The following is a 26149-nucleotide window of genomic DNA, read 5'->3' as shown; positions in this document are numbered from 1 at the left end:
CATTACTGCTAATTCTGATAGGTCGCCCAGGAAAAACGGCCTCCTGTTTTAGAGATACATGCAGATGATTTAGGAGGAAAAACTTTTAAGGCTGATACAGCAAAGCGTTAACTATCGTCAAACTGGGTGATAAGTGTATTGAGGTTTATCAGACTATCCTTTCTATGGTTTGAACTCTTTCATAATAAAAGAGTAAATCTAATACTTTTACTTGTTATTTGGAAAAATTTCAAAGTCACAGAGAAAAATCGCAGGAATTGTACAAAGAATTCTGTTTACCCTTCACCAGGTTCACCACTGTCAACACGGCCACTGTGCTGAATCTGTCTCCATCTCTAAACACGCATGTATGTGAACTCATACAGGCAGACCGAGGCGAGACGGTGGGTTCTATTCCAGACGCCGCAATAAAGCGAGTATCGCAATAAAGCAAGTCACAGGAATTTTCTGGTTTCCCACGTAAAAGTTATGTTTACACTTTCCTGCAGTCTATTAAGTGTGCAGCATCATTATGTCTAAAAAACGATACATAGAGCTTAACTTAAAAATACTTTATTTGCTAGAAAAAAATGCTAACCATCATCTGAGCCTTCAGCGAGTCACAGTAGTAACATCAAGGACCACAGGCCACCATAACAAATGTAATAATAATGAAGAAGCTTGAAGTACTGTGAGAATTACCAAAATGTGACACAGACACCGGAAGTGAGCAAACGCTGTTGGAAAAATGGCGCCAACAGATGCACCTGACCCAGGGCACTGACAAACCGTCCGTTTGTACATAACGCGGTATCCGGGAAGCGTAAAAAAATGAACCACGCCTGGATCTTTTTTCCTGAACCATTTCAGAGGAGGCTGCAGACTCTACACCTCTTTACCCCAAACATGAGTGTGTATCCCCCTAAGAAAAAGGACATGCTCTGAAATAAACAGAGAACAATAACCCAAATCAGAATTGTGAGCCTGGCTGCCCCGACCTGCAGCCCGTGTTCAGAGCGCACCAACTGTCCCAGCGATGTTAACAGTCATTAAAAAATAATCAAGAAAAATATTTAATTAAAAGAAAACATGTTTGCTAAAAGTTTATAAAGACAAGGAACAGTGCTTATGAGGGAAGGGGGAAGGGATTTAAATAACCCCCAGTAAGATGCTGACAATGTGCAGGAAAAAAAATACGCAAATGAAAGCACGGTGAGACGGGCATGTACTGAGCTGTAGACGGTGGCTTTCTCTGGCGCTTTGCTACCGTTGTTCTATGCACACTTCTCTCACCCATTTTTCCTACGGTGCACAAGCATCAATTTTTCTAATGGGCGGAAACAATGCCAGTGATAATAATGACCCCTAGTGCAAAAAAATAGCCAAATCGGAGGCTGGGCCAAGAGCGTGCAGCTCACAGCCACCCAGGCTAAGCAGTCCACAGAGGCCCAAGATGTTTAGGTCCATGAATTTATCACCTGAATGTGGGGACAGGGTCAGAGTCTTGGACCCCGGGCCCAGGGCAGGGCACATTCAGGACACAGCTCTGCCGGAAAGAGCGATGGAGGGAGCGCGGGGACCCCAGTTGCACACTCATAGCCCAGCCCCCGCCCGCCATCTGGGGGCAAGGACTTACCCTGTGATCCACCAGAAGGTGATTCTGGAAAGGAAGGAGGCGCTGGATTCTGGGCAAGGGTTCTAGTGGAGAGAAGACACAGGGTGGGGAGCAAAAGGGAAATGGATGATTAAACTTCTCATCTATGCCTGCTCTCCCTCCCAGGAGACCAGCGGCCACTCTCACGCCACCAACACGCACCCCGAAAGAATTCCTCTTCTGAGCCCCAGTGGCCTTGAAAGAAACACATGGCAGATCCTCCAGCTTCACCAGACAATCACTTCCTGCGTGTCTGCTGTGCACAGAAATGGTACGTGTCCCATACCTGCCTTAATCCCCACAGCCACGCGGTGAACCCGGTGCTCTTGCTGTCCCCACTTTACTTCACTCGTCTGCTTACTCAGTAAATGTGCACTGTGCATCTGCAATGTGTCAGGCGCTCTACAAAGTACTAGCATCATCTTAACCTCCTCACAGAACCTTGAGTATGGAGTTACTACTGTTCCTACTTCATCTCTTCCATTCATTCATTCATTCATTCAACAAGCATTTTCTGAGCACGTACTTACTATGTGCCTACCACCTGTATACAGATCTGAGCAAATACACACAATCCTATTCCGGGATATTGATCATCATCATAATAATAATATACAACCTGCAAACACTCTCTGCTAGCTAGCTCTGTTTTAAGTGTTTAATCTTCATAACCACACTACAAAGTAGGTAAAAGCATTGTCCTCACTTTGTGGTTAAGAAACTGAATGGCAGAGAAATGAAAAGACCTGCCCAGGGTCCCACAGCTAGCAGCAGGGGAGACAATGTGAGCCCCAAAACATCAGGTACCTCATCGGGCTGATCTAGCTGACAGAGGTCAGGGAAGGCATTCAAACTGGGGTCTGAAGAGTGAGGAGAGGATAACTAAGTGAAAGGGTGAGGCAGGACAGTCCTAGCAGAGAGACACGTCCATGCAAAGGCCCTGTGGTAGAGGGGAACATCGCCGGCTCCCAGAACCAAGAAGAGGCCTGAGCAGTCCACACTGGAGGCCACATAAGGAATTTTGGTCTCCATCCCAAGGGCAACAGAAAGTCATCCACAGATTCTCAGCAAGCTTTCAAATAACCTCTTTCCCAGAGCTCAGAGATGACCTTCAGTTCAACACCACACCAACAAGGAATGGATCAGCTGCACAGAGCCTCGGGGACTGCACACAAGGACTGGCTTGCAATGCCAATACGTTCAGGTCTAAATTCTGAAACACAAGTGTTACTGAAGGTGAGGTCGCCAGGCAATGATGAGATCATTAGCTCAGGACACCTTTCAACGTTCCAGAATTGTACTGATGAGGCACTGGAGAGGCCGATGAGAGAATACACTACACCCAAGTGGTTTTCCATCCAGCCTCGGAGCACGTGAAAAAAACCCTGTTTCTGCCTCACTTCCTTCCCTCACCCCGAGATTCTGACTTAGCTGGTTTGGGGTGGGCCCCAGCACTGAGTTTTTGTTTTTAACTCCCAGACTCTCCTTGGTAAAGTGGCTGGGCAAGAAATGTACAAGATAGTAAGTCCTGAACATCTTGTCACACCCGACAGGAGGTGGCTTATTAAGGCCACAGAAGCAACCAGAAGTGGCTCCCAAGAGCCCAGAAAGGGACAATCTGAGCTGTGATACAGATGGTAAGTCAAAAGGACTGAAGCACATCACATATGTTTAAAAACACAGGTTCATCTTGATACTGGAAAAGAAGGAAAGCCTCTTGGTATCACTGATGAAAGATGCTAATGAATCAAGCCGTTTTGAAAACAGAAAAGGGAAAGAAGCATTTGTCTATGATGCCCCAGGATGACCAAAGAGATGAGAAGTGTCTTTGCATAAAAATGGTCCAGCTAACAAATGAAGGAGGAATGCTATAATGTAAGAGGTTGTACCATTTTGCAACCACAATGGATTATTACAATGCTTAATGATATTAAAGGGCTGTTATCTATGTTTTTAGGCCACATAAGGTATCGCTGTTTCACTGCTTAAATCTCTGATAATATCTCTGAGATATTATCACCATGGAAAATTGGAAAACTGGAAAGTTACAGGACTCTATAATATTTGTAACTTTTTGTGAGTCAAGTTATTTCAAAATAAAAAATTATTAAGAATTAAAAATTCCTTGTCATTCAGAGGTACAGACTGAAATGTTAACATGCGATACAGGGTAAACAGTCCGTGGCAGTTCATTACACCATGCTGTACACTTCTGTCACTTTCAAGTCTCAGTTTTCACATCTAGGAAATGGGAGCAATTAGTCCTACTGCTCAGCCTACCTCACAGGACCGCGAGGAGGGACAAGGGAAAGGAGATCCATGGGACTGTGTCGTGAGCTGGAATTTTTCCAACCTAAGGCAGCAACATTATTCCTGGAGGAGGCGGTGGCATTTGCTCTGTTGGTTGGTTTTTTCTTCCGGGAGTGGGTGGGTTATCAGGGAATGGCAAATGCACTTCAACTGTAGCCCAGTTCCTACCCACTGTGAAAAGCTAAGGTGCTGGCAGAGAAGGGGACTGGGAGGGACACAGCTGGCAATGATTCATTTATTTCTTAAGCAAATACTGAGGGCGGACCTGCTTCTATGCCAGGAGGCAGCTAAGTATATCCAAGACAGAGATAACACACAAGACAGTGAGGTCTCCACCCGGTATCGCCTCCCACCTTGGGGGAGACGGACAGTAAACAAATTAAGATGCATACAAATATATAACTATCCACGGTGAGAGCTGCAGCAACAACGAAACACAGGGTGCAGGGCTGGGGGTGGAAAGGGCAGGGGGAGCGGTGCGGGCGGTGCCCATGTGTGAACAACTTGTTTAGAGGAAGAGCTTGGATCCCAGCTCTGCCACTTACCAGCTGAGGGGCCTTGGCCAACTTACTTGGTGATGATGAGATTAAGTAAGATAAAGCCTGAGAAGTACTCAGAATGGCCCCTGGCACAGAGTAACAGCTCAAGCAGTGACACTAGCAGTAAGCTCAGCAACAAGTCTGCTGTCTCCTGCAGACCATGACACACCAAGCACTGTACCAGATGCTTCACATCAGGGCTGGCAAACGGAGGCCCACAGTCTGGCTGCTTGCAGAACAGTTTCCTCGGGCACAGCAATGCCCATTCATTTCCGTGTCATTCACGTCGGCTTCTGGGCTACAGCAGCACAGCTGAGCAGCTGCGACAGACCACGTGGTCCACAAGGCTAAAATATTTACTGTCTGCCTCTTTACAGAGAACGCTGGCTGCCCCCTGCTTAAGTCAGACCTCAAGATACCAACGATGACAATTCTTAAGGGAAAAAGAAAGAAAAATACCATATGATAGCACTTGTATGTGGAATCTTAAAAAAAAAGAAAAGACAAATAACTTACTTACAAAACAGAAACAGACTCACAGACACAGAAAACAAACTTACGGTTACCAGTGGGGAAGAGGGTGGGAAGGGATAAATTGGGAGTTCGAGACTTGCAGATACTAAGTACTATATGTAAAATAAATAAATAAGGTCCTACTGTGCAGCACAGGGAACTATATTCAGTATCTTGTAGTAACTTATGGTAAAAAAGAATATGAAAATGAATATATGTATGTTCCTATGTGACTGAAGCATTGTGCTGTACACCAGAAACTGACACTGTCAACTGACTTTACCTCAATAAAAATATACTAAAAAAAAAAATTAAGGAGAGAAACCAGAGCGCCAAGCGACGTCCTTTTGCCTCTAAATCCAGTCTTCTTTCAGTCTTGGCATCAACACAGAACCACCCCTTCACAAAGATGCCCAGCCGAGGGGGCGAGTCGGGGCTGAAGGGCAGCCCGTGCCTGTGCCACGGGTGGGAGGGCAGTGCCGCGTCAGCCTAAGCAGGAACTTTCTCAAATTCATCTGCCCAGAGGGGGCGAGACGCCTTCCTCTAACCTGCACACAGGCCTGGTGCGCGTGCAGGGGTGTCAGGCTTACCCACACAGGGGCCTCACAAGCCCTGGCATTCCTTCAAAACCAGGCAACCCCAGCAGCGGTGGGTCAAGAATGAAGCAACCTAGACTTATCGTGATCATTTTGTAATGCATGGAAATAGCGAATCACCATGCTGTGCGCCTCAAACTGTGCTGCCGGTCAATGACACTTCAATTTAAAAAAAAAAAAAAAGAGATGTAAACACAGTATTCTATCAGGGTCTGCAGGGAACAACAGTTACATTGTCCTAACAATGCCAGCACTAACTACTGATTATCATTTAAAGTACAATAAAATTTGGGGGAGAGGAGGAGGAAGGAGGAATTCCATCTTCATCTAACATTTATAAATTTAAAAACTGCTTTTTTCTTTTCCTTTGATTCTATCTGTACGAAACAATAGATGTTGTTAACTAAACCTACTGTGGTCATTGTTTCCCAACATGTGTAAATCAACGCTACACACCTTAAATTTTATACAGTGCCGTACGTCAATTATTTCTCAATAAAACTGGGAGGAAAAAAAGAATGAAGCAACCTGTTGGTGAATTCATTCCCTTTATACCCAACGGTACCCACATGGGGTCCTACCCCTGACACTGTGACCAATGATGGCCCAGAGGGTGGGTAAAGATTAATCCTCACTCTGGCTAGTTAAAAATTGCAGCCCTGGTGACAAAATTCACCCTCCAGGTGCAGTAAGGTTGGATGAGCAACACAAACATTTCAGTTTCTAACATGTACAACCCAAGAGCCTTCTGAAGTTTGTCTCCCCAGTCCTCCTCTCTTCTCTGGAATCAGATACAGATTTTCAGATTACTGGAAGTCACAGCGGGCAGACACGGGTCCTGTCACCAGCACCAGAAAGGGCATCAGTTTGGGAGCAAAGTTTCTGGAAGTCCCTATCTGATAGGAAAGGCCTTGTGTGATAACAGAGTTCTGAAGTAGTCAAGAAATGATCATTAAAAAAGAAGGAAAAAAAAAAAAAGGGAGGCGGCTGGACAAGGATCTGGGCAACATTCCATTCAACCAAAGCCGAGCAGAACTTGCTGGCATAATTCACGACGTGAAAAAGCCAGGGCTGCCAGTGCGGGGTTTCCGGGCCTGTGAGACTGGAATCGGGTAACTCCTGTCCCGGGAAGATGGAGGTTCATTAACTGATCCCCTACTTCATTTAGAAAGGAGAATCATTCAGACGGGCCCCGGCTGCAGGAGGGGAAAGAGAACGAGGGAGATTAATGCAAACAGAGGGCTGCGTTCCCTGGCAGCTATACCTGGCGCTGGGCGATGTGGCCAGAAATCATGAGGTTTAAACTAATTTGGTACAACAGCCCCAGGCACTGGTTCTTTGAGAAGGGCTCGTCCTTTACCTCGCACAGGGGGCACTCTGAGGACCTTGCCTGGGGCCCTGGGCTTTCTGGCTTTTTCGTCAGGAATTCTCTGGGTCTCCACCCACCTTTTCTGGTTTTGATTCAGTTTTCTGCCAGTTACTCTGACTCAGCACACCAAAATGCCCAGCAGGAAGGGATGCCTGAGGCAGCAGCATGGCTGAGACCAGGGGTTGTCAAAGACGGCCCCATAAGTGCCTGGGAAGTTGCTAGAAATGGAAATGCCTGGGCACCCCCAGACCTACTGATTGAGAAGCCCAGCAATGACCTGTGTTTTAACAAGCCCTCCAGGTAATGCTGACACATGCTCAGATGTGAAGGGCTCACCCAGTGGAAGGGCTCTTGATCCAGCCTTGGGAACTTAGGCAAGACCCTTCACCACTCTGAACCTCGGTGTCCTCATCTATAAAATAGGGGGAGACTCACAGCCCCACCTTAAAGCAAACTCGGGTGCTTTAAGGATTAAGTAAGTTAATTTTACGTACTAACACAAGGCTGCTATTATTATTATTCACTGGAACCACCTAAACATCCGACAATAAGAAATTCGTTGGTACAACTTGTAACACTGGTGTTTTCTTTTGGCTCTGCCACTTATCAGCTGTGCAAACCTCTTCCGGGCACAGGACCACAATTTCTTCTACTGCAGCACACACCATGTGCACATTGCCCTTTTCCCATGAACTTGTCCACTTTCTTATCCTGGTTTTCGATGATCTACCACACACCAGGTCACTGTCCACCCTAGCGCTCCTCTCAAGCTGCCTGGACCCCAGTAATGGCTTCCTAAGAGCCACCAGCCTCTCCATGTCCCATGTGTCCTCCTTTCAGCTAGAAGGATCCTCCAAAACACGTCCAACCTCAGTGTGTCACCCTACCCCCACTAGGCAGAGAAATCCTCCATCAGATCAAAATTCCAAATCTTTATGGTGACACCCAATTCCACCCTTGACCTTTCATTTGGTGTGAGAGATATTTTTAGTTCTTCTCCACACATTTGGAATATTTTACTAAGAGCATTTCAAACCTCCAGAAAAGTTGAAAGACTTCCACAGCGAGTACCCATCCGCCCAACAACTAGATTCTCCAAGTCAAAATTTTGTTAAACTTACTTTTTATCACATATCTCTAACCAACCAGCCAGCTAAGATTTTTGGTGTCTAAAACTGACTTTAAATACATTAGTATCCTTCCCCCAGACACTTCATCGTGCAAATCATTAGCCAGAGCTCAGCATCTCTTTATGTTTTTTTTTTTTTTAAGAATGTACTAAACTGGTGTTTTTCAGCCACCCAAGGATCTTGTTGACGTGAGTCCCTGACTTGGCAGGACTCAGCAGGCCTGAGATTCTGCATTTCTAATGAGCACTCAGGGAAGGTCAATGTGGCCAGTTCTAGGACCTGACTTTGAGAAGTGAGGGTCTACTGCTTGCCACATTTGCCTTGAGCCAGCCTCACCCAGGCTCCCAAAGCCCAGCCAGGCCCAGGGGAGCAGCCCTGCCAGGGAAGCAGGGCCAGGACAGAGCTCTGAGTCACGCATCAGGCACAGGGCCAACTGGGGAGGACAGCGGCTCGGTGACTCAGCAGGGGGGACCGGGGAGCAGGCCAGCGCTGCCAGCTTCCACACAGGCCCCGCCTGACCCTGGGCTTGGCTGACCCCTCTCTCTGAGGACAGGCGATGTGTGACTGCTGCTCTGAGGATGGGACGGTGACAGGAGCTGGACTCTCCCCGTCTCCCAGGCTCCGCTGTGATGTCCAACCCAAAGACGACGGGGAGACAGCAGAGAGAACACTTACGCTGTCCCCTTCCCCAGATAGCGGGCCTCAGTTCTGGGGTGCGAAGGGGGTGTGTAGCAAGCATTGACTCGAGCTTCAATCCCATTTTCAAGAAGGGGACACTGAGGTCCTCAAAGGAGGATCGACTTGCCCAAAGTCACAAATCTGAAAGTCCTATAACCTGAGTCCCAACCTTCGTCAACTGTAATTAGAGTCATTGGTCTGTTGACCTGCATAACGGCTCTCTCCCAGCAAGACCACAACCTCTGGGGCCATGTGGTGGGCTGTGCTTTCCAAAGATGGCCAGGTAACGCTCTTCCTCCATCTAGAGGTTGGGGGTCCATGTCCCTCAAGTCTTTGCACTCAGAAGATTTTGTAATTGCCTCAGTCCAGAGAGGATGGCAGAAGTGACCCTGTGTGACTTCTGGGATTGGGTCCTGAAAAGTGACACAGCTTCCAAACCTGGGTCTCTCTCTAGGAACACTCATTCTCAGAGACCCCGAGTGAGAACCACCCAGCTGAGTCCAGCCAACACCCGTGACTGTGAAACGTAATAATGAAGTTCTATTGCTGTTTCCTGACACCGAATTCAGGGTGGCCTGTCATGGAGTAACACATAACTGAAGCCGGGCATGGACCACGTTTTCCCACACACTGTGGTGTCCCCAGAACCAAGCACAGTATACAACCGATGCTTAATAAATGTCTGCTGAGGGGATAAAGGGACCCAGGTGAAATGAGAGCCCAGGGTCTGCCCAACTCCAAAATGAGACTCTTCTCCCATCACCACGCTGCCTTCACCATCAGATTTCGGCTGTGAGTCAGGACCTAACAGCCTGACAATCTCTCCAAGCCTTGATTTCCCCAAGAGAAAAAGAATGGCTGGGAGAAGAGTCAGAGACCTGGCCCCCAGTGGCCCCAGTCCAGCCAAGCAGGCCCCGGGAATCCAAAAAGCACAAAAGGAAGAGGAAGTCAGCTCTGTGAGTCACCCCCGTGCACACACACCCAGGAAAGAAGCGAGAGGAATTTTATGCAGATCCCAGAGAGGACCAGAACTCAGAAACTGCCCATTAAGCAGGCCGGTCCACTGGGAGAGGCTGCTTCTCAGGCCCCAGAGGGCGATCCCCACCCACGTGGGCCCATTTGCCTCTCCCAGCTCGGTTCACCCTCACAGCACCCCAGGGTCTGCAGTCACTCAGGGAGGTGTGACTTGTTCGGTGTGATCCCTGGCTCCATAGAACAGCCCGATGGCCACACTCCAAGGCCACACACCCCACCCACGAACACCAATCACAGCAGATACAGCAGCTGGAGACACCTGAGCCTCTCCTCTGTGCCAGGTATGGGCTGGATCCCACAGGTGTCCAGGCATAGCCCCTGCCCTCGTGAACATTATTCCCCCCCAAACACACACACATGCACACACACGAACACACAAATCCGCACGTGCAGACACATCGACATGCAAACACGTGAACATAAACATGCATGTATGCACACATGCACACACACACATACACATACATGTGCATGTATGAACACACACACACTTTGCTAATTTCTCCATCCCATCTCCTTCCTGAGGGGAGATCGCAGACAGGGCCTCTCGGGACACACTCTAGGACACGGGTTCCCCCAGCGCACGCTGGGAGTGTTAGCTGCCTCCTCCGAGCGATGCCCCGCAGGTCCTTTCATCACCCACAAAGGCAGCCTCAGCCTTTTGCTGAGGTTCAAGCCAAACCCAACAGAACCACAGCTGAAAACTGCTCCTACTGCAATTTCATCTGTTAGCAGCTAACTAACCATGAACAAAGCATCAAATGAATGCTCCAAAGGCTCCCCACCCCTCTCAGAATAAAGTCCGAACAGCTCACCCAGCCCACAGGCGACCATCCCACCTCTCAGAGGCTATCCTGCAAGCCCTCTCCTGCCTCTCATGGCTCCAGCTGCACTGGCCTTTCCTGCTGCTCCTGCAACATTCCAAGGCAGCTCAGCCCCAGGGCCTTTGCACTTGCCACCCCTCTGCCTGGAACCTCTTCCCCTGGGTATCTACTCAGCTGGCTCTTTCAGGTCTCTGCTCCAATGAGGTTTCCTTTCCTGACTGCTTCCCCAAACTGCACATGACCCACAACCATCATCTTCACTTCCTTCCCCTGCTTTCTTCTTCTCAGCCTTTACCACCACCCGACTGATGTGATACATACCTGGGTCCTGAGTTACTGTCTGTGCACCCTTGACAACATAAGCTTCAAGTGGGCGAGAACTCAGCTTTATTCACTGCTACAGCCCTGTGCCCAGATCTCGGCCTGGCACTTGGCACTGGGTAGAGGTGGGGAGGGGAGAAGGGCAGGAAGGAGGAAAGAGGATGGAGGGAGAAAGGAGAGAGGCGAGGGTGATACACCACTGTGTCCTCTTTCCTTCAATCTGTAGGAAGAGCAGCCACCCCTACACCGCCCACTGATGTCCTTCTGTACAGATTTCCCTCAAACGGACAGAGAGACCAAGGGTCTCAGATCCCTCCGGGGCTGGGCACACACCACAGACGAGGTAAACAGCAGGGAGTGCTGGGGACTGTGCAGGCCGGGGCGATGCTCCTCAGCCCTGGGCAACTGCCGCCATGTGGGATGACAGCCCTAACGCTGCCAGAACTTCTCATTTTCCTAGAAAAGCTAGACACTTAGAATTTATGTAAAATTTCCTATTTTCAAATGTTTGTTCACATCGTCTAAAACCACCACGCCTGCCAAACAAGAAAACCCACAGGCCTGCGAGACACAGCAGGTTCACAACTACACATCGGATTCCCTCCTTAAATCCCCACTGGCCACGTCCGGGGCTCAGGTTTTCCATCTGAGGATGACGTCACCTACCTCCAGGAGTCTGGGGAAGACAGAATGAGATCCTAGATGGAGGACACTGGCTCAAACCAACCCCAGCTGGCACTGTGTCTTTCTCTCTTGCATACACACATGGGCACACACACGTCTCTGTGATCACCCGTGACCACACTTACGGGGTCGTTGATGGTTTCGGAGAACAGGGGTGAGCGGTCTGAGAGACAGGACAACAGGAGCTGGATCAGCACGAGGGAAAAGTAAATGTAGAAAGTGGTGTCTCGGAAGACGTCGACTTCGGCATCCTAAATGGGAGGGAGGGAAGGAGGAAGGAAAGATCACTTTCTGGAAGCAGCCTGCAGAGGCCGGGATAGCAGCCTGCAGAGGCCAGGGGAAGTAGCCTGCAGAGGTGGGGGAGCAGCCTGCAGAGGCCGGGGGAACAGCCTACAGAGGCTGGAGGAGCAGCCTGAAGAGGCCAGGGGAGCAGCCTGCAGAGGCCAGGGGAAGTAGCCTGCAGAGGTGGGGGAGCAGCCTGCAGAGGCCAGGGGAAGTAGCCTGTAGAGGTGGGGGAGCAGCCTGCAGAGGTGGGGGAGCAGCCTGCAGAAGGCCCACTCCCTCAGGACACAGGCCGGATGACATGGTTCCCCCCCAGGCCCTCCTCCCCTGGAAAGTAACAGCATGGTCCACATTGCCTGGTGAGGGTGTCTGACAAGGGGGAGGAGCCCCAGGCTAGAGAGTGAAACAGACCTACGTTGAAGGCCTGGCTCTGCTCATGCTGGCCATGGGACTTTGTCAACTTACATAACCTCAATGTGCCTCAGTTTCCCTATCTATAAACAGACCAGTGGTTCTCAATCGGGGTGATTTTTGCCTCCCAGGGAACATCTGGTAGTGTCTGGAGACATTTTTGTTCCGGGGGTGCTGGGAGGCAACTGCAGTCAGTGGATAGAGGCCAGGGATGCCCCTAAACGTCCCACAAAGCACAGGACAGCCCCCTACAGCAAAGATGTCTCCAGCCCCATGTGTCAGTGCCGAGGCTGAGAAATTCTGTCAGGGTGATGGTGAGGAGTCAGTAAGATTATTCACGAAGATTCAGTCCCTGCCTGGCATGTGGAAAACACGAACTCAGTGGATGCTAGCTGCCATCACTGTTAAAGATAGTCTGAGCTGTGGGCGCTCCACAAACGTTCAGTTTGCCTGACACCAGTTCCTGATTAGCTCGAAGGCAGCAGGGAACAAAAGAACAGAGTCTGAAAGGTCAGAATTCCCAGGAGCAGCAGATGGTGGCCAACGGGAATCACTTCCCAGCCAGAGCAGCGGCTGAAGGCACCGGCGTAATGCAGGGGCGAGTCCAGGGCCCCCGGGGGAGCAGCCGCTCTGCAAACATTGCTTCCCGCCAGGCTCTGTTCCTGACGAAAGACACCTACAGCCGACCTGCCTTGCAGCTACCACTGACAGGCTCACAGGGAGGTGTGTGTCTGCCTGCGGCTCCTGCCCTGAGAGCTGCACAGTCACATGGGGCCCAACGGAAAGAAGGTTCTAGAACAAAGGTTGTGTGAGGTAGGGAAATCCTTAGTGAAGAAGCCAGGCCCAAGTGGTAGCCATGCACATGCTATTCTCTCCAACTGCATCATCTTCTGCCTCCAGCCCCTTTAACTATTTAACATCCTGCTTATCCTTTAGGTCTCAGCTCCATCATCCCCTGGTTCCCATGGCAACACGTGATTTCCACACAAGCCAGAAGGAAGGAGCACCTCTCAGGGGCCGCTTAAGAAAAATGCATACCAAAGCCACCACTTACCTCTTTTAAGGCAGTCATGATTTTGGATCGCAGGATGGCGAGGGCACACAGTAGGGCTATAAGCCAGAAAGTTAGCATCACCCCTGAGGACTGGACCCCTCTCCTTCTCTCGATCTGAATTAAAAAGGTAGCAAGCAGCTGGAAGAGAGAAGCACACAACAGGAGTCGTCAGGAGAAGGCCAGGCCCCGAAGGCCCCCACGGTCCAGGGCTGGCGGATGAGACGTCTGGAGGAGGGACCGCCCTCGGGGCAGTGGTACCAGAACCACCTGGGGAGGATCTGGCTCCAGTTCCAGCTCTGCTCCTGCCTGGCTGGGGGACCCTGGTCAAGTCACCAAACCTCTCTGAGCCTCTGCTGCCGCATATGCAAAACAGAGATAACAGTATCTAACTCGAGAGTTGTGGGAATTTAAGGAGACCATGGACAAACGCAGGACAGGCTGGAAAAGTCAGGGAAAAGCTCAGTTTACAACAGAGATCCAGCACACTGTTTCTTAAAGGACCTGGGAGTAAATATTGAAGGCTCTGTGGGCCACAGAGTTCCCGTGACAACTCCTTGAGCCTGCACCGCAGCGTGAAAGCAGCCTCACCCACTACATGGAAGAGTGGGCATGGCTGCGTGCCAATAAAACTTTATTCACAAAAACAGGCGGAGGGCCGACCTTGGACTTAGAGCAGGAAATCCAGCCCCGACACTGACTGGTTCCTCTGCCTTGGGCAGCAGTGGTGACGCTCGCCTTTATGGAGCTCCTGTTCCCTTCGCCGTGTGGGAGGCGTTCACACACACTAACTCAGGGCAACCTGGTGTCAGCCCCGGTTTGCAGATCAGGAAACAAAGCTTCCGAAACCTGCTGCGGTCACACACTGTCTTCAGGGAACTTCATTACAGTGATGGTGGTGGAGGCCTGGGGATTTTACTTTATTCCTGATACCTGGAGCTTTGACTTCCACTGTACACGTGACTTAACGATCAGAGACAGAAAACAATGAAGCTGCTTTTCCTTGAAAGAAGGAAACGCCAAGGCCATTCCCCGGGTACAGTCATGAGCCAGACTCCGGAGGAGCTACAGTCACCCACGGCACCTCCCCAGCTGCTCGACCCTGAAACACCCCGTCCGTCCGTCCCCCATCTCCCTCATTTCCACGTCTAATCCATCAGCAACTCACACTGGCTCTGCCACCGAAGCCCATCCTTGGTCTCACTGGATGCCAGTCTCCATCCCTTCATGCCAGGTGACCATTCTCCACTCAGAGACCACTGTCAGCTCTTAAGTATCAGAGCCTGGCATGCCTCACCCTTGCTCAAAACCTCTCCCTTTAGAACTGCAGGTTTTAACCCAGGGTCTGAGGACAGGCTCTGGACAGAACCCAGGGGTCCACAAACTTAGATGGGAAACAATTACAGACTCACTTTCCCCCTTGGGGAATTATATCACCACTAAGAACAAGTGAAAGCAACAAGCCACAGCGGCATCAGCAGTGCCGGGGGCTCTGCCACCACAGGAATTGTATCTGAAAATAGACACCTGAAGATGTCTCCCGCTGTCATGCACGGTCAGTCGCTATTCAGAAGTTAAGGAGGCGCCACACCTGCTGGTAGGCCCTGATTTCAGACACGTTAATAAGAAAGCACATATATTTTTACTTTGTTTTTTGATCTGTTGTTAACTGTGATTAAAGATAATTGGTTCCCCAGCCCAAATGTCCTGCAACCAAAGAATGGATAAACAATGTGTGCTGAATCCATACAATCAAATACACTGGGCGACTTAAAAAAAAAAAAGATCTTCAGAACCACAGGAACTGAAAGGTCAGACTCCAACGGCTCCAGCCCGCATGGCTCCACTCATGTGACGTTCTGGAAAAGGCAAAGCAACAGGAACAGAAAACACAGCAGTGGCTGCTGGGGAGGGGGTAGAGGGAGGGGCTGACTACACAGGGGCAGCAAGAGGGAACCCTTTGGGGCAATGGAGCTGTTCTGCATCCCAGCAGTGGAGGCAGTAGTTACATGACAATATGTGTTGATCAAAACATGAAATTGCACAAGAAAAAAAGTGAATTTAACTCTATGTAAATTAAACTGAAGTAAAAACACAAATGTATATCACAAAATCTTTATGTGTATGTGTACGTGTGTGTGTGTGTGTAGTGTGATTGGTTTCCTATGTAATCCTATGTATTTTATGATTTTAAAGACATTATTCTAAAAAGGAGACCTTACTGGCAAAGAAGAAAGGGGCCCATGGCATAAAAAAGGTTTAGAACCTAGCTTTGGAAATGAAAAACAAGACAAAACCCACTTACCCTGAAGCTCAAGGTCCTAAAAGGTCAGCTCTCTGCCTTCCCTGCCGTCTCAACTCCCCTCCTCTCCTCCTCACTCTCTCTGTTCCAGCCACACAGGCCAATTCTCAATTTCTCCTTCCAACCCCAGGACTCTTCCACATGCTATTCTCTCCAACTGCATCATCTTCTGCCTCCACCCCCTCTAACTATTTAACATCCTGCTTATCCTTTAGGTCTCAGCTCCATCATCCTTTCCTCCCTACCTCCAAGACTAAACCAAATTCACCTAACAGCCACATTTCTAGATTTTCACCATGAGGTCTTTTCATTTCTAAACGCCAGTCACTACTTTTGGCCTCTGCAGTTCTGGCCCCTACTTACCATGGTGACACCCAAGAGGGTTGGGCTGACCAGAAACACTGGGGCCAGGAGCTTGCCCATACTTCTTTCCCAGAAAGAGTAGAAGAGGTCTGCCCAGCAGACGATCCATAGCAAAAATCCCAAGGCCTGGAAGAGAAGTACAGACATATCTTACAACGGACAGCCCTGGGATTTCCCCCTGCAGCCCTGCAAAACACTCAGCCTTGGGGGGGCGGGGGGAACCAGGCAGCCCCTAAGCCATCAGCTGTGGTCTTCAGATACAGCGTGTATCCTCAGAAACATAGACAAGTCCTGAGTAGGGTGAGCCACCACCTGGGCCATCACACGCTGGTCTGTATTCTCTCCCACACCCCAGGCACAACTTCATCTGTTTGGTCACTGTTCTCCCCAGCACGTAAAAACTCACATCTCTGGCTTACCTATATCTGCAGCCCTAGCAGCTTGCACAGGGCCCCTCACACAATGACCATTTATTCAGTAACATTCATCCAACCAAAGTTTACTGGGGGTCTACCATGAGCCACATACTTTCCAAGGTGCCAAGGACACAACAGTGCATAAAACATACAAAAAAAAGTCCCTGCCTTCATGGAGCTGAGATTCTAGTGAAAGGAAACAGGCAAGAAACAAAGTGAAAAATGCATAATTTAATACCAGAGAGGTTAAGTGATATGAGAAGAAACAAAAGAGGTGAGACAGAGTGGTCAGAGAAGGCCTCTCCCATCAGGTGACATCTGAGTAAGGAGCTAGAAGTGACTATTTGAGGCAAAGAACAATTTAGGCAGAGGGAACAGCAAGTGCAAAGGTCCTGAGGTAGCAACACATTCAGTAGGTTTATGGCTGCTGTGGCATGAGCCATGGGTGTGGTAGGAGATGGCTGCAGAGGAGCCTGAAGCCAGACTAAGGTGGGCCACTGAGAGGACTTCCCAATTTGATTCCCCATGATGAGAAGCTACTAGAGGGTTTGCAGGGAAGGCATGGACAAAATCTGACTTACATTTTAAAGGGAGATGTTGTTCCCCAAGCAAAGTATAAAGTGTTCCCACAGATCTAAGAGGAAGACGTCAGATGGAGTTGAGAGGGAAGTAGAAACTATGCTGAGGTTGGCTCGAACTGTGGTATGAAGGAGGCAAGTCTGGGTGATGGTACTTTACGCAAGGGGACAGCTTCAGTTAATTTAAGTTTTCCTGTTTGCCAAAGGCTTATGGAAATAAATCTTGGGCAGCGGGGATTTAAAAGAACTGACACACATGCTAGGTCAAGAGGAGAAAGCGGAATGAGGAGCAGGATATATACACGCTCTTCTTGGGTCCCCCCGAGAAAGCTCACCCTTAACTCGGGGAAACCAGTGCCTGCATGGTGGAGAACCTGACACACTGAGCAGCTGATCAAAATGAAGCCGATCGGCGAGGGGCAGATGGACACCACGCGGCCTCAGATGTAACCCAGGGAAGGACCCCCACATTTTCTTTTGTAGTTTTCCAGCCAGACAGGCATTACCTGAATCTAACCTTGAAGAAATAATCACCCCAAAGCCAGAGCCGAGGCGCTGATTCTAAATGAACTGGCCCACATTCTCCAGACATGTCAGTGTCATAAAACACAAATGAAAGGTGAAAAGAGCTTCCAAAATAACAAAAGAATAAAGAGACAGTGTGACCAAATGCAATGTGTGACCCTGAAATGGGGGAGGGGGAGGGGATGCTAGAAAGGACAGTATTGGGACAACTGACAAAACTGGAATGTTGACAGTAGGTTTGTTTTTTTTTTTTTAAGTGTTGCGTCCATGTTAAATTTCCTGAAAATAACTGGACTGTTGTCCCATAAGAGAGTACCTCTTGTTTTGAGAAAAGATACACTGAAGGAACAGGAGTAAAGGGGAGTGGGGGACGCTGGCTGTTCTCAAATGATCCAGAAAAAATTAATAATGTGTATATGGAGAAAGCAAAAGAGAGGAACAATATTAAAATGTTAAATGTGGCAAAATGTTAAAAATTGTTGACTATGAGTAACGGGTATACAGGGTTGGGCGAGTTCTTGCAACTTTTCTGTAGTTTGAAACTACTTCAAGATAAAAACTCTTTTTTGAAGTAAAAAGACATCCTTGGTCAGGTAGGAAGACCTCCGGATAATCTCTTGAGATAGATCTGATCATCCTCACTGTAAGGATGGAGAAACTGAGGCTCGGGGAGGTTAAGAAATTTGCTCAAGGATGCAAAAAAAAAAAAAATTTGCTCATGGGGAAAAAAAAAACCTTTTTTTCTATTTCTTTACTTTTCTATCTACATGAGATCGTAGGTGTTAACCAAACTAACTATGCTAATTATTTCATGATAGACTAAGTCAAATCATTATGCTGCGCACCTGTACTTACACAGTGCAGTGTGTCTATTATATCTCAATAAAACTGGGGAAAAAAAATGTGCTCAAGGTCACACAGCGAGGAAGTGGCACAGCCAATATCTGAACCCATGTCTGAATTCAGCGCCCCAGCCTTTTCCTACATTATAATTCTGTCTCCTAGAAAAAGGAACTGAGGGCCAATTAAGTAGAAGAAACACGTCAGTTTTCACACCCCCACCCCCACCCCGCTTTGATCAAATCCCACGTGACTCACAGTTTTGGCTTTGTTGAGATGCGTCATCTGGATGTAGCCCCGGTCATGGTGGGAGAGATAGAAGAAGTAGAAGGGGAAGCAGGCCCAGAGGTAAAAGCAAGGCACCCACACGAGGACCGTGTTCTGAAAGCACTTGGTGAAGTCGGGGTTGCTGGTGTTCCATGTGACATTCCACTCCTGCGGACAGAGACACAGGCACGGGGTCAACGGGGAGCCCCATAGGGGGTGAGGGGCTCGTGTGGCGCTCAAAACTAGCCTCCGAGGGGTTGCTCAACACCGAGGCCCTCTCGGGCAGAACATGCAAACTAGAAAGTTTAGCAATCAGAAAGACTACAAACAAGGAGTGAGGAATGAAGGTATGTCTCATCTCACCTAAAAGACAAGTTCCTAGGACCTGTGGCAAGTTCCATGGCTGTACGAAAGATGGAGACTGCCACTTCAAGGAAAGGTAGTCTGTAAACTGAAGAGTCCCTTAGTCACATAAATCATTCCTACTTTACGATCTCGTACGTTAAGAGCTTTCTGATATTCTTCATTACCATCACCATGATCCCCATCATCACCGCCATCAATGCCATCACCATCACCACTATCTCGATCACTTCCATCAGCACCATCAGCATCGTCATCACGGTCATCATAATCACCACCATCTTCATCAGCAGCGTCAGCACCACCATCATCACCATCTTCAGCAGCAGCATCACCACCATCACCATCACCACCATCTTCATCATAATCATCAGCACCAGCACCACCATTAGAAGCAGCAGCATGAATAATACCCAGATTGCAGTTACACGTTCTAGGCTCTATTCTAAGTTCTTTATATGGATTTTCTCCTTTAATTCTATAATTACTTTATCAGCTCTCTTTCAGGAGAGAAAACTGAGGCACAGAGAGGTTCAGTGATTTGTTATCTCACGGTTGGTAAGATCCGGAGCCAAATTCAACTCAGGCAATTTGGTTCTGGAGTTCCAACATTTAACTAATAAAACAAATTTGTTTTACTTTTATTTTTTAAGAAACCACCCGCATTTCATTAGAGACATGATGAACAGATACATACATAAATAGGTCAGGTATATCTGCCCAAGAATAAACTTCAACTAGACTTTAAGCCTTCTGTAACAGAAAAACGTATTTCAAGTTCTGATCTGACCACTGACTCATTATTCAACTTTAGGGAAAGTTACTACCCTATCCTGGGGTTGCAACTTCCTATCTCAACCATAATCAGGTGGGAAAAAATTGGAGGTCTGAAATTGGTAGCCCCCAGGCCAATTTGGCCCACAGATGGGTTGCTGGTGTTTGAAGCATGCTTTAAAAAAAAAAATCCTAGGTTAGCTGCCAACATTTAAAATCAGGAAATTTCATATAAAAATTTGGATTTCTGATTACTAAAAAAAAAAAATCAGAAAATCTGGCAGCACTGGGTCCATATTTGTGCTTCACAACCATTAAGAAGAGCTAAGGAGTAGCCAGTCTTTGGATAAGGTCCATGAGTTCCAGCTGGCCATCCTCATGCAGCCCACTATCCCCACCACCTCCCCACCCACCACCCGGATACCTCCAGACAGCTCTGATTCCCAACAGCCCTCCCACAATCAGATAAGTGAGACCACCAAGGAACTCTGAGGAACCTGGATTCTTACAACTCCGTGCAAGCTTTTTAAAAACATCAAAGAACGCTGAAGAAGAGAAAGCGATGGAAACAAGCAGACCATTTCACTTAAAGATACGTTTCACCACTGAGCAAAATGTATGTTCTGAGCTTTCCCAAAAAGAGACAGTTGTGCACGACAGTGTGAATATACTTCACGCTAGTGAAGCGTACACTGTAAAATGGTTAAGACGGTTAAAAAAGAAAGAATTTCACTTTTAAAAAGAGATAGAAAGAGAAAAGACCAATGTATTGAATAAGCAAGTACCCAAACTGGTTCTTCAGAGGTATAATTATGCTATGATATACGTGGTTATTTTTCCAGAACCAAGAACAAGGAATCATTGAAAAGCAAACTTTAAAAGGTCAACACACACAAAGGGATTTAGCTAGGAAACTTCTAGACACAAAGAAACCCTAAAAAAGGACAGAGGTCATGCCTCTGTGGACTTGGGCATTTGGAAGACAGCCCTGGAAATAAGAATCTGATCGTGGAGCAGAGCAGTTTTATACCAAAGACTAACTATTTTAGCTGGTTTCACGTGGCATGTAATTCTTAACGTGATGGTGCAAAGGAGGATTAAAACTGTTGGTGGTGATGATTACAGACAGAAAAGTTTCTGAGCAGTTGCCAGAGAAAGCCCATTCCAAAGAAAGCTGCCTTTCCAGTAAGAAAACCATGCTGGCACTTAATAAATGCAGTTGTGTGTACAAGAAGCTCCATTCGCGCTTGAGACACTTCACTAAACTGATCGTCTGCACTTCTGCAATAGCTTCGTAATCATTCCCTGCTTCCAGCACCCCCCACCTCCGGTTTAGTCTTCCCCACTGCAGCCAAATTTAACTCATCTATCCACGCATCTCTCCATGTTAGGTACGCCAGAGACATACTACCCACCCATCCGTGAACTCATCCACGCATCAACTCATCCATCCACCCACCCACCCACCCACGTACGCCTCGCTCTTTGTACTAATCTACTTTTAATAGATAACACATTTGTGGGCTAAAACTTTTCCAAACTGCACAAAATGGTAAACTGTGATAAAATCAGTCCTCCTCCCTGAACCCACAGCACCCTCCCCTCCTACCCCATAGGCAAAACTACCACTGCTTACACTTTGTGTGTGCTTCCAAATACAGCTTCTCTATTTTGTCTCCCCACAAGCTACCATAATACATCCCTGTTCCGTACCTTGCTTCTTTTTACTTAACTAATATTAGAAAATGATCTCTAACAGTGCCCCTCGATCTAGTTTTATTCTTGATAGCTTTGTGTTATTTCTTTTGAACAAAGGGTGCAAGTGACGAGTCACCTTCCAATCCTGGTCCCTAACCCCCTCTAAGTTCCTCCCTCTAGAGGCGACAGCATTGATTCCGGAAAATATCTTATGCATATATAACAAAAATCAGTACGTATTTTCTGTTATCAAATGGAAAGCAGAATACTCCACATCTTGTTCTGCACCCTCCTCTCTCCTCTTAATAACAGGTCTTTACAGATCATCCTCACTGCACACAGACAGCTTCCTCATTTTTTGTTTCAGCTGCTCTGTATTCCATCGTATGGATAGACTTGACTTTATTTAACCAGTCTCCTGCTGACTGTGCATGGGGCTGGTCTCATAAACAATGAAGCAGTGAATAAATAACTTAGTGAATGCCTCATTTCACATCAAGCAGGCATATTTCTAAGACAATTTCCTAGAATTGGACCTGCTGGATCAAAGGGTATATGCACTTGAAATGTAAACAGACACTGTCTCCAAATGGGTACCATCAGTTTACACTCCACCTAACAAGGTACAAGGGTAACTACCTCCCAAGCCACAGTATATTTCAAGCTTTTGATCTCTACCAATCTGATAGTGGAAAATATCTTCCTTCTCTATGATGAATGAAACTGAAAGAGAAAGAAAAATACCATCTGATATCACTCATATGTGAAATCTAAAAAAAAAAAAAAAAAGACAAATGAACTTATTTACAAAACAGAAACAGACTCACAGACATAGAAAACAAACTTTTGGTTACCAGGGCGGAAGCTGGTGAGAAGGGATAAATTGGGAGTTTGAGATGTACAGATACTGACTGGTATATATAAAATAGATGAACAAGTTTATACTGTATAGCACAGGGAACTATATTCGATATCTTGTAGTAGCTTACCGTGAAAAAGAACATGAAAATGAATATATGTATATTCATGTATGACTGAAGCATCGTGCTGTACACCAGAAATTGGCACAACATTGTAAACTGACTAGACTTCAATAAAAAAAAAAATACAAAAAAAAAAAAAAACTGAAGATCTACCCATTTTCTGTGTTTAAAATCAGTCAGGTTCTCCTCCTTAGAGGAAACATCACTGACTTAAACACTTGTGTTAATAAATGGGGCAGATCTTATCACTCCTCTCCCCTGGGTAACAACCTCCAACAGCTCCCAAACATCTTTAAGAGCCGATGCTTGCTGTGTTCATGAGGCCTTCCACATTCAAACCCCATCTGTTTCTTCTACAATTTCTCCCACCCTGTTCCCCAATGTATCAACTCAGCTATTCACTCAAAGGAGCGTTTATCAAGCATGTGTCAGGCATTGCTAAAGGCACTGGAGATTCAGTAAGGCCATGATCCCTGCTTTTAAGGCATTCCCCAACTGCTGGTCAAATGAATGGTCCTTTGGGATACGTCTTGCTGGATGCTCTCCTTGCATTGTCTTTCCACAGTAACAAACTCCTATTCATCCTTCAAAACCCAACTCAGATACTTCCTTTAAAAAGCCTTCATCTTCATTCCCTAAAACATCAGACCCCACCATACTGCAATGACTTTCTTACATATCTGTCAATACCTGTCCTGCAAGGACCATGCAAGGAACAACCTCAGTGCCAGGACTGTACGGTATTTACTTTTACTCCTCTCCTCCTCACCCAGCAGGTACCCAGAGGTTACTGAGTAAATGAATAGCCCAAACCATGCCTCCCTTCCCCAACATTATTTTCTGTTTTTTGGTTTGTTTGTTTTAATCCATCCATGTAGAATGTGGCTGTAACTCAGCTTTCTTGTCCAGTGGATATGGATTGAAATTCGGGCCTTGACCTTGTGGAAGCTGGGCAGGTCACTTAACTTCTCCAAGCCTCAGCCTCCTCACCAGTGTGGTAAGGAAAACACATGGACCTGGGAGGAAATACTAACCGAGATGATGAGTGGGAGGAGCTTTGCCCAGGCTGGCAGGGTCTAGAGATGGGAAGTGGAAGCGGGGGCTCTGAGTCCCAGACACCAGTAATTAATAATGATACCCCCAGCACTACCCAGCCTCAGGAAGCTTACAGGTCAAAAAAGGCTCAAGTTAGGAAGCGAGCAAGAGGAAATCGGGAGCATCAAAGGACAGGGAGCCTGGGGGAAGGAGAGGTCGGAGAAATGCTTAGCAAAGGAAGGGGTTTATTCTTCAGAAGGCAGTTTCCTGCTCAAGGCCAGATGGTCACCCTGACTGAGAGAGCAGAAAGGGAGGGAGGCAGAAGGGAGGTGGAGCATGAAAAGAGGAAACCTGATTGTGATTGTGAACTTTCACTGCTGCAGAAAGCGGGCCATTCCCGCTGCCTGCCCTCCACTGCCTCGGCCACTGCCCCCACCACCCGCCGACAGTGGCCCTGACCACACCTGTTGCAGCAGTGACGGTAACAGGGTCAGGGGCCTCCTGCGTGTCCCTCACTGGCTGGGACTTTCAAGAATCCTCTGTCCAAGAAGACCCCTTGACCACACCTGCAGACAGGCCCCCTCTATTTGGGGTTTCTGGGGGAAAGAGGGAATGCTGAGAGCCGCTAGAAGGCTTAAACAAGGACGACACACTGAGACTGCCTGTTAGTTGCTGTCCCCAACCCCAGAGGCAACAGCTGCCCCCAGTCTTCCTCCCCAAGGGCTCTGCCTCCTAATACAGGGAACTCTGGAAATCAAGCTGGTCGGACCGCTGCTCCCTGATTCTGTGAACAGAGCTTCAATCGGCCCAGCTGCTGGGAAAGGAAATTCAGCTCAGGGAGACGTGACTCGGGCAACAGTCACCAGCGCTGGCCCAGGCTCTGCACTTTCCAGGAACCTGGCCCAAGGAAATCTTAGAGAAAAGGCATCCCCCAAGTCCCCCGACCAAGGCTTCTCTTCACAAGACACCGTCATCACCCTGTAATGCACCCCTGCCCCCAGCCCTGACATTCGAGGATCTGGGGAACAAGTCCAAGTCCGCCTGGACCATGAGCTTTGGGAGTCCATAAATTTTCTACTGTGTGATGTCATCTCGTACTGTTCTCTCTCTCTGCGGAATAACGGCAACCAACACGTTCTGAGCACTGATGCGCCAGGCCCATCACTCAGCCCTTGGGAGAAGAGGCACTACTGTTATCCACATTTCACAGATGAGGAGACCAAGGCACCAGGAGATAAGACACCTTCCCAAAGGCTATGTTGCAGTGGGTGTATGTTGTCCAAACTCTATACATATTTTCCCTTCTCCGGCAACAATCCCTGGGGCTCTTGTTCATAAACAAATCCTCTAGTCTCAGCCACACACTTGGGGCAAAGCTCCAGGGATGGGTCCTTAGCGTCAGCCAATCAGCAGCTTCCTTTACCCATGTGCCGGTGATTAGTTCTAGAACAGACACTTGATCCAAGTCAATACAACCACTGCAACGACACACATTGTCCTGTCCCCAGTGACGCAGGGTGAGGATGTGGGGTTTACAGGAGTCTCAGCCATTTATGAAGGAAGGACCAAGAGCTGTGAGGAGATAAGAAAGGCACCACCAGAGGAAGTGTGATAAAGAAGCTGACATAATAAAAGGCAGAGATGAAGAAACTGGTGCTTCATGTTATTGTGGGCTTCTGGGTCAAGCTTCACCTGCAGACCACCTTCCCACTGGACTTCTCCAATAAATTCACTATTTACACAAATTTAAAATAAATTTGCTCTCACTTACAATACAAGCATCCTAGTAATACAAGTTCTCATCCACTGTGGCAACCTCTATACAACAATACGATTCAGAATTTGACATGAATGAATTTAGGGTCCAGATACACCATTACTATTAGCACATTCCTGGGTAGGTCATTGTTCTTCTCTGAGAGTCAAATAGCCCACCAGCAAAATGGAGTTACTGCCAACTCCTCCCCAGGGGATGATAAAAGCCCAAATAAACGTTAATTATTACTATTATTTATATCCTCTTTCGGAACCCACTCCTTTTCTCCATCATCCCCACCCCATTCCCCAAAAGCATATCTGTCCCCTCGTCCCTTTTCTTACAGGTCCAGTTTTCTTCTCTGTTTGCTGTGCAACCTGAGACAATTTACTTATCCTCTCTGAGCCTCATCTATTACTATGGCTAAGCATACCTATCTCCTCAAGCTATTCTAAAGGTTAAATAAAATTACATACACATAGCGTCCAGCTCAGTGTCATATATTAATACTCAATAAAAAGCTATTGTCAGTGACCTTAATTCTTACATCAGTAATAAAAATAAAGCTTAGAGCATTATGCTTTCAATACAAAAATCTTAGTTACTGATAATACCACTACCTTTAACTGAGCACTAACTATGTGCGCTATATATGAATTCACTCATTTAATTTTCATGATCACACAGAAGGGAGGCTCTGTATTGATCCCCACTTGGTAATGAGGAAATTGAGACACAGAGAAGTCACAAAACTCGCCTAAGATCACACAGCTTGTAAGGGATGAGACTGGGGCTCAAACCTAGAAAGCCTGACTACTGAGCAGCCCCACTCCCAAGGCTGACTCCCCATGATGGGCAATATATGAATTTTAA

At 47.6% G+C, this 26149-nt stretch overlaps 1 protein-coding gene across 3 annotated transcripts in view; it reads right to left on the bottom strand.

Moving 5' to 3' along the window:
- Positions 1 to 26149, bottom strand: part of ABCC1 (ATP binding cassette subfamily C member 1 (ABCC1 blood group)) — a 126582-nt gene that overhangs the window by 70819 nt on the left and 29614 nt on the right. For all 3 annotated transcript variants that reach the window (XM_072942669.1, XM_072942668.1, XM_072942670.1), the window contains exons 2-6: positions 18659 to 18835; positions 16042 to 16167; positions 13380 to 13517; positions 11758 to 11883; positions 1616 to 1677 (exon numbers count right to left, since the gene is read on the bottom strand). In XM_072942669.1, coding sequence (XP_072798770.1) covers positions 1616 to 1677; positions 11758 to 11883; positions 13380 to 13517; positions 16042 to 16167; positions 18659 to 18835 — 629 coding nt within the window. The remainder of the gene's footprint in view (positions 1 to 1615; positions 1678 to 11757; positions 11884 to 13379; positions 13518 to 16041; positions 16168 to 18658; positions 18836 to 26149) is intronic.

This window comes from Vicugna pacos, chromosome 18 (assembly GCF_048564905.1).
Source record: "Vicugna pacos chromosome 18, VicPac4, whole genome shotgun sequence".
Taxonomy (NCBI): Eukaryota; Metazoa; Chordata; class Mammalia; order Artiodactyla; family Camelidae; genus Vicugna; species Vicugna pacos.
Note: the sequence above shows the minus strand (reverse complement) of the source record. Positions and strands in the feature narration are given on the sequence as shown.